Genomic DNA, 8,203 nt, shown 5'->3' on the forward strand with positions numbered 1-8,203 from the left:
CTCACCACTCTCTCTCTGTTTCCATCCCTGTATCAGCTCAAGAACTTAACAGGTCTAAACCAGCGCCGGTGAAAGGAAGGGGGGTAAGCTAGAGTGCCCGGAAGAAAATAAGTGGATAGATGAAAAGGGCTCTGAAAAGTATGAGGTGCCGTCCACGTAACCGAGTGTTAATGAGAACACACTGAAGGATTCCTGAGTCATTACCACAGCCACCTGGAAGCCACAGGGCACTTCATACGGTTCTGGCCCAGGACTGGGCCACTTCTTCAGTTCCTAATACCAGGCCAGGCCTCGTGATGCCTTTCTGCACTGCAGCTGTGTGAATGGGAAATGAGGCTCTCTGCCAAGCACTCAAGCCATGGAAACCCAGCACGTCCCTGTCATGGTCTCTTGGGCACCTTGATGATGTCTTAACCTTCCGAGAAATGCTCCCTGGGGCTCCCAAGCCAGAGTCAAGGGCCGAAGCTACCACAAGGTGGCAGCTCACCCCTGGCACAGCTCAGGCATGTGCACACCAAGGTGTTCCTTGCAGCCCCTTCCCTCTTCAGAGGTCCTGAGATGCTCAGAAAACAAACTGTCTCACCTGAGACAGGTGCCTGCTGGACAGAGGTGTGATCCCAGGCCTGGTATCACATTACACCAGCATGCATTGCAGGAGGATTATTAGCATATTTACAGTTTGTAAAAAGAATAATAAATATGTTTGAAGCAGTTTCCTTGTGTGCAGTTAGTTTCCATAAAGACCACGATAAGCATCTGAGATCCCAGAGGGAGACAGCAGTGCTGTGGGAAAGGCTCGAGGCTAGCAGCCAGGGGACTTGAGTTCTGGCCCTGGTGCCGCATAATACCCACTGGGCAGTTATGGCAGCTCTATTTCTCAGGGCCCAAGTCCTCCCATCAGTAAAATACTGTAACAGGAGGCTTCCCCCAAACCATCAGCTCCCTTGGCTGCTCTTGTCTGTCACCATTTCAGTGATACATTCTTTAGCCTCAGTAATTTTCTCAGCCTCTACACCGGTGGGGCTCCCATTACACATCTGGTTAACTCTGTGTTCTGCTTTGCTGTCTTTCCCCTAAGTCAGCTGAATATTGATAGGGCAAGTCAGGAGCTAATTGAATTTGAGATTTCTTCCTATGGGCCTTCCACTGTGTCCTTTCTGCAGCTCTCTTAATTCCTTGTATCTCTTGACACCCTGTGAAGTTTTTGCAGTAGCCATTCCAAACTTCATTGCAGTGTCTCCTGTATCCTTTATGTAGCACCATCCTCCACTCGGCGCACAACCATAATTCCCAATTTCCTGAGATGACACAGGCTGTGGAACAGGTAGTTGTCACCCTCTCTGTCTTGGGAGGAGGTGTGACTCCTTACTAAGGCAAACTCCTCTTTATCCTCTGGTTACTCTTCTGCCCTCTAAATGTGACTCCTGCCAAATTCTATCTTAGGACCTCTTTGTGTGAGCAGCTGCCACTTTTTTGGGGTCCATTCAAACCTCTTTCCAGGCTCTTTAAGGGACTTCAGTTATTCTCTATGGAGCATACGCCCCACCCGGTGTGCACTGCCAGGCACTGGGGGTGCGGCGAGGAAGAGCTCCCGCTCACTCACCACAAGTGCGCAGAATGGTGCGTTATGTTAAAGAGCCTTGTATCTTTCCCTGCAGTTTTCAGAAGTGTGTGGCCCAGACTTGAGAGTGGAAGGGAAAGGGCATACGCCATCATTCAGGTATATTTTGCTAAAGTATACGTGCATTATTAAAGTATACCCTTATTTTTCCATAGATATGCAAATTTACTGGGTTCTTTTTAAAAGCTTCATAGTATTTGTACGTGTGTATATTTATTCAGGTCTGTCAAAGGCTAGTGAGTTTTGTTTATCTTTTGCCATTCATTACAAACTATACTGCCGCGTGCGTCCCTGTACATGTATCTTAGTTTACAACTGCAAATATTTCTGCAGTATGAAATCTTAAAGTGTTATTGTCGAGTCAAGGGCGTATGCATGTTTTGCCAAACTACCCCCCCAGATGGCCGAACCTGGTGCGTTTTTAAAGCAGGTGGGGATAGAAAACGCCGGGCGCGGGCAGTTCTGGCCTCCGAGCAGCAGGTGGCGCTGCGAGGGCGTCTCCGCGAAGCGGCCGGGGCCGCGCTGAGCGACTTCCGGTGGCGGCGGCGGAAGGGCGCAGAGGCCGGTGGCCCGGGGTCGCGATGCCGTACGCCAACCAGCCCACCGTGCGGATCACGGAGCTCACCGACGAGAACGTCAAGTTCATCATTGAGAATACGGACCTGGCGTAAGGCTGCCGAGGGACGAGGCTGGGGGCTCGGGAGCGCCGGGAGGCCCGGGTCGGGCCGGAGTGGGGGACGGGGGTGATGGTCTTCCAGAGCCGCCGCCCCCTGGGCCAGAGCTTTAGCTTTGGAAACGTGGGGCTGCGGGGCCCTCACGCCGCTTGGTTTTTCATCCTTCAGGGTGGCCAATTCTATCCGGAGGGTCTTCATTGCTGAGGTTCCCATAATAGGTAAGCGACCCGGCCGCCCCACCATCCCCACACACGCCCTGGGGCTCCCGTCCTGGGGTGGGGGTGGGGGTGCTGAGAAAACTGCAGTGCTGGAGACTTGGTCAGACGCTGTGCCCTAGGCCACCTCCCCGGCTCCCACGGGCTGTTACCGAACCCACAAGGGGAGTTCAGTGTTGCCCGCCGCACAGCAGGGTTCGGCAACAGGGCCACCTAGGTCCACCCTTACACTGTATGTGCATTGCTCAGGAGCACGGGTTTAGGAATGTGGTAACTTGGGTTTGAATACTGTTTTCACGTACTGTCTTCGTGAAACTTGTGCAAGTCACTAAACTTCCGTGGGCTCTCGTGGTACTCATCAGGGTGATATCCTGGGTTAAGCAATGTAGTCCATATTAAGTGCCTTGCGTTTAGCCAGTGTTCAATACTGGTAGATTTTCCACTGCAATTATGGAGCATTGACATGCCAGGCATGGTGGTAGGCACTGGGAATGCAAAGCTGTTATAGAGCAGGGGTTTTGCCCTCACGAAGTTCACAGCGAGGTTGCAGGGGAGAGAGGAATCCACAGACAACATCAATACAAGATGGACTTTGATCAGTAGTTCAGAAGCCTAGCCACAGTGCAGCTGAACCTTACGGGAGGGAAGATCTGTTTCTGGTCTGGTTCCAGCCCCTCTGCTCCGGGTGTTTGATGCATTGACTACACTTGTATAGAATACCATAGTCACAGCTGCTGCATCAAGTGTTTAGACTTGTTTTTAAGGAAATAAGCAGGCCAAATGACTATTAAGCAAGAGAACATTGTTGTTGATACACCACCACCACCCCTAGTCACTTCAGCTTAGCTGGGATTGCCGGCCCTCCCTTTGCCTAATCATTTCATGCCTCTAGGCCTCAGTTTCCTCATGAGTAAAATGAGGGAATTGTATTAACACTTGGAGATGCAGCCCTGACATTCTGAGTCTAAATGCCACTTTCTTCACAAATCCAGTTCTGCAAGTAATATCGAGCACCCATGCTAGTACAGAGATATCTCAATACCCTGCCTCAAGGAATTTTTTGAAGCTTGAGATAGAGACAAGACATAGACAAATAGGACACAAGGCAAGTGTCTTAAGGGGAGTCTCAACAAAGTTTTGTGAGAAAGGAGTTCAGAGGCAGGGAGTGATCACATCCAGGGCACGGAGGGCAGGCAGGGCTTGGTTTTTTAGGAGGCTCAGAGGATTTTAACCTGCACAGGAGAGGCTAAGGGTATGCCAGACGGAGTAAAGAGGCGGAAAAGCTTTGGTCGTGGTCTTTATTTGGCCTGGGTTGGGGAAGCAATAAGGAAGCCTAGCAGGACAAAGCAGGTAGGGACCTGGCCTCTTCTGACCTTTGTTCCTAGTGTCCGTGCCCCTCATTTGGCAGTTGGACTGCGATGCCATTTGATTTCTGGATTTAATTGATTATGTGCAGATGTTTGTTTATGAATGAATAAATGTGCGTCTTAGTCAAGCACGTGTGATAGTACAGTTCTTACCCTCCTACCAGCTCATTGACGGTAGGGATTGGGTTTTATATTTAGTGTGCCTTGCCCATTAAAGGAATTCAGTAAACATTTGTTGTCTGAGGCTAATAAAGTGCTAAATCAGGTGATCTGGTTATTGAATCATAAAATGAGGTATTGACTATTGAGTCTGCGTTATTTCTCTAAGGTTGTCTCTAACTTTTAAGTGCCCAAATAGGTTGTGTTCTGGTGTTGGCACAGGTAGCCTATTTAAGTGCTTCTCATGGAAAATATTCAGCTCAAAGAAACACTCCCACTCCCACTCCCATAGTATTCTCTAAGTCAGTGGTTTTCTGTGTAGAGCAGGGAACCTCCTGCATTAAATTCACCTGGACAGGAAGGTGGGTCGTGGTTCGTGTGGTTCTCGTTAAAATGCACATTCCTTGGCCCCATTGTAGCACCGTGGAATCAGTGTCTCTGGCCCAGGCATCTCCAATTTAGCATGCATCGGGTGATTGCTAAATGTCGAGAACCAGTGCACTAAGTCTTTAGGTGGATTTGATGGCTAAATTGCATGTCTGCTTCTTCCTTTTTTTTAGCCATCGACTGGGTTCAAATTGATGCCAATTCCTCAGTCCTTCACGATGAGTTCATCGCTCACAGACTTGGTGAGTGCTGGTTTGGGAAGGATGAAGGGAGGGTGCTGCACCTGGTGTCAGGAGGGGGCCTCCGCCAATCCCCACCCCTAAGGGACTTCTGGGTTCTTGTTTTGGCTTAGCTATTTAGCCTTCTTTAACGTGCCTTTGTGTGTTTTACAGGATTAATTCCCCTCATCAGTGATGACATTGTGGACAAGCTGCAGTACTCCCGGGTATGCTGCGTGATGGGTGGATAGGGGGACGGGGGCGCAGCTTCAGTCCTCAGAGGGACTGTTCCCGACATCTTGCGTCCGGCTTGGATTGTATAGTAGTGTTAGAACAACAGGGTGGAGATGTTGTCTGGAGCTTGAGGCCCGCCTTGGTCCTCAGTTCTGATGGGGCTTCAGATTGATAGGCACACAGGGCATCAGGGAGTCTCACCAGCCAGCCACACAAAGGGGGCTATCCCAACAGAATGCCCGATTATGCTGAACAGTGGGGCTGTTCCTTCCAGAGCATCTCTTCTCAGTGGCAGGGGCCTAGACAGCTAAAGGGAGTCAACTGAAAGGGGTGTGTGTTGGGGGGGTGGCAAGAGGGAGTGGAAGTTGTCCCCATAGGAGCAGCACCCAAAGGACTTTGTAGTCCTGGTGTCTGCTGCATTCATGCCTCTCCCCATAGGTGATGCTAGTTAAGCATGGCCAGACTCACTGTCTCAGCCCCTGCCCTGATCGTGTTTGCGCTGTCTGATGGCATGTTAACAGACCTTGGCGGTGAGGAGAGAGTGGGTGGGAGTAGGTTACACCTTCATCCTTTCACTAGGGCCGCACTAAATAACAGCTTGAGGCTATTCCCTCTTGATGGCTTTGGGTGATCCTGAATCTACCTATTTTCCTATAGTCCCAAAGGCATGTCGTTTTCGTGGTGGCTAATTTGATGTATTTTATAAAAATATATATATATATATATTTTTTTAAAGAAATATGGAAGCACACAAAAGGGTGTGGAGCTAGTATAACAAATACCCATGCTCCCACCTAACACTTGGTCACATTTTACCCTTTTGCCCTATTTGTTTCACATCTCCAGATTTCTGTTTTTAAGAAATTGGTGGGGACAATTGTACAATTGATTAAGAGCGATTTCGCAATGTCTTGTATAAAGATATGCATGCCCTATGACCCAGCAATTGCTCTCATTAAATTTTTTTCTAGTATTTATTGAACAAAGATGGTACAGTCTTCTCTCTCTCTGTGTTCTTTCTTTCTTCGTTTTTTGCTTTTTCTGAAAATCTACAGAAAAGTTGAAAGTATAGAATAATAAACACTCATTTACTTTTCACCTATAGTTACCAATTATTAATATTGATACATTTGTTTTACTTTTCATGTATATGTTATTTGCTGAACTATTTGAAAGCAAGTCGCAGATGTCCTGACACTTCCAAGTACTTCAGTATGCATCTTCTAAGAAAAAGGATATTTCCCACCATAACCACACTATTATTCTGCCTAAGAAAATTAGCGTTAATTTGTGACATCTATATTCAGTCTGTATTCAGATCTTCCTAACTATCCCCCAAATGTCCTTTATTGTTTTTTCTTTGTGGGTCAGTCTTGGTCCAGTCAAGATTCATTTGGTTGTAGCTCTTAAGTCTCTTTGTATGTCAGACAGACTCCTCCTTCCAGAATGCTTTTTTTTTGAGCTTGAGTATCTTCTATTACATTTTGATTCTCCCATTTCACATTTCTAAGAGTGATTCAGTCCCAAGGTTCTGGGTTGCCTTCCTGCCTCACCCATGTGTGACTGCAGACTCCCCAGGTGCGACCCATAGTTGTTTCTTCTCTCGTCATGTCACAGACAGGAAAAGTACACTGGGTTTTCCTTAGTGGTGTGAGAGAGAAAACAGCTCGCTTGAATACATTGTAGTAACTCTCTTCTTGCCTGAAATTAAACTGTGACAGATAGTCCCTAACATAGGAATGCCTCAGTTGTTTTAAAAACGGCAAAATGTTTATAATTATGGAAGCTGGGAGATGGCTACATCATGGCAGTTTATTGTACTTTTCTCTGTTTTTTGTGTGTGTATGAAATTTTCTGTGACAGAAAAGTTTTTTCAGAAAAGATCAGTAGTCTAGAAGTTGAAAAGTACTTTTTTCCATTGTTCCTGGCTTGTTTTATTTTATTTTATTTTATTTATTTATTTATATATTTTGAGACAGACTCTCACTACGTTGCCCAAGCTGGACTCAAACTCCTGGGCTCAGGCGACCCTTGTGCCTCAGCCTCTCGAGGAGCTGGTCCTACAGGCATGCGCCACCATGCCTGCCAAGAAAACTTTAACTTCATCTAATCCAATTTTTTCCTCAATCATTTGACCACAAAATCCTTTCTTGTCCCCACATATATACTGACATCATGTGCTAAACTAGCATTGCACAGAACAACTTGGGAAACAATATCCTAGGCAATGAGCTGGGAAGGAAAAGCTGTCTGCAGAGAGCTGCGAGGCCTTGGTAATCTGCATATCTAGTGCTGGAGCAAAAGCTCTGATCAACTGAGGAAACATCATCCTCCACTTCTAGATGGGCAGAAAATAAGCAGCAGTAGAAAGAGGGCAATAGTCAGAGACCAAGGGAGTCTTCGATGACAGAACTGGAAATCTATAGTTGCCCCGAGGAGGCCCGTGGCACCAGCTGGGACACACAGGGCAGGTCCAAAGTCACAAATCCAGCAGGATGAAGGCTACAGACAACACAACTCTGATCGTTGCTCAAGCTTTTGATAGTTCTCAAGGACGTTCAGAGTACAGTAGAAAGCGCATTAATCAGACAGGCTAACTGCTTCAGCAAACCATTTCAAACACAACAGAAGATTATTCACATAAAGTTTCAACAGGTGAAAAAAGCTTCCCTGGTCACTGGGAAGCTTTCTTCCACACAGTCATTCAAGAACTCAGGAACTTTCTTTTTGTGACTCTGCCATTTCCTAGGGTCCTAGAGTCCTCTGCTGGAACGTCTGTGTCTGCGGACCAGCCGTCGGGGAAGGGAGAGGGGAATTAGAGAAAGGACCAGACAGCTATGTGGGCCAAGCAGGTCTGTGAACACCTCTGGGCCCCGCACAATGACAGCACAACAGGAAGCTGAAGGTGACAAGCTCATGCCTCCCTAAGAACCAAATACAACTCCAAGCCGAATATACAAGCTTCGTAGGTCTGCATATTGAGTTTTCATTTGATCTTCACTTTACTTTCCATTCACCATGAGTTCTCTTTCTGTTTATTTAGCTTATTCTCTTTTGGTGTCTTAATACGCTACTTTATATCTTTTATTTACTTATTTTTGCATGGGGAAAAATAATTAAAAAATGTAATATTAAGTCATGTTTCAAGTGGGGAAAAGAAAAGGAATGCCCACTGAAGTAGATATCACTGAAAAAAAAAAAGGAAAAAAAAAAAAAGCAAAGCAGAGTTTCCCGAAACTCTTGTGAGCATTTTTTTCTTTTCTGGGACAAGACTCAAGCTTGGATGGCTGTGTCCAGGTTGGACTCCCCAGTGTCCTTCCCCACAGGA

General features: G+C 46.9%; 1 protein-coding gene across 1 annotated transcript in view; it reads left to right on the forward strand.

Annotated features, from left to right (window-relative positions):
* The first annotated feature begins 2,134 nt into the window (after positions 1 to 2,134).
* The window catches only part of POLR2C (polymerase (RNA) II (DNA directed) polypeptide C, 33kDa), a 9,469-nt gene continuing 3,400 nt past the window's right edge, over positions 2,135 to 8,203 (forward strand). Inside the window, exons 1-4 of the mRNA XM_012657441.1 lie at positions 2,135 to 2,288; positions 2,464 to 2,513; positions 4,597 to 4,665; positions 4,816 to 4,868. Coding sequence (XP_012512895.1) covers positions 2,203 to 2,288; positions 2,464 to 2,513; positions 4,597 to 4,665; positions 4,816 to 4,868 — 258 coding nt within the window. The 5' untranslated portion in view covers positions 2,135 to 2,202. The remainder of the gene's footprint in view (positions 2,289 to 2,463; positions 2,514 to 4,596; positions 4,666 to 4,815; positions 4,869 to 8,203) is intronic.

Source organism: Propithecus coquereli, unplaced genomic scaffold (assembly GCF_000956105.1).
Source record: "Propithecus coquereli isolate 6110/MARCELLA unplaced genomic scaffold, Pcoq_1.0 Scaffold540, whole genome shotgun sequence".
Lineage (NCBI taxonomy): Eukaryota > Metazoa > Chordata > Mammalia > Primates > Indriidae > Propithecus > Propithecus coquereli.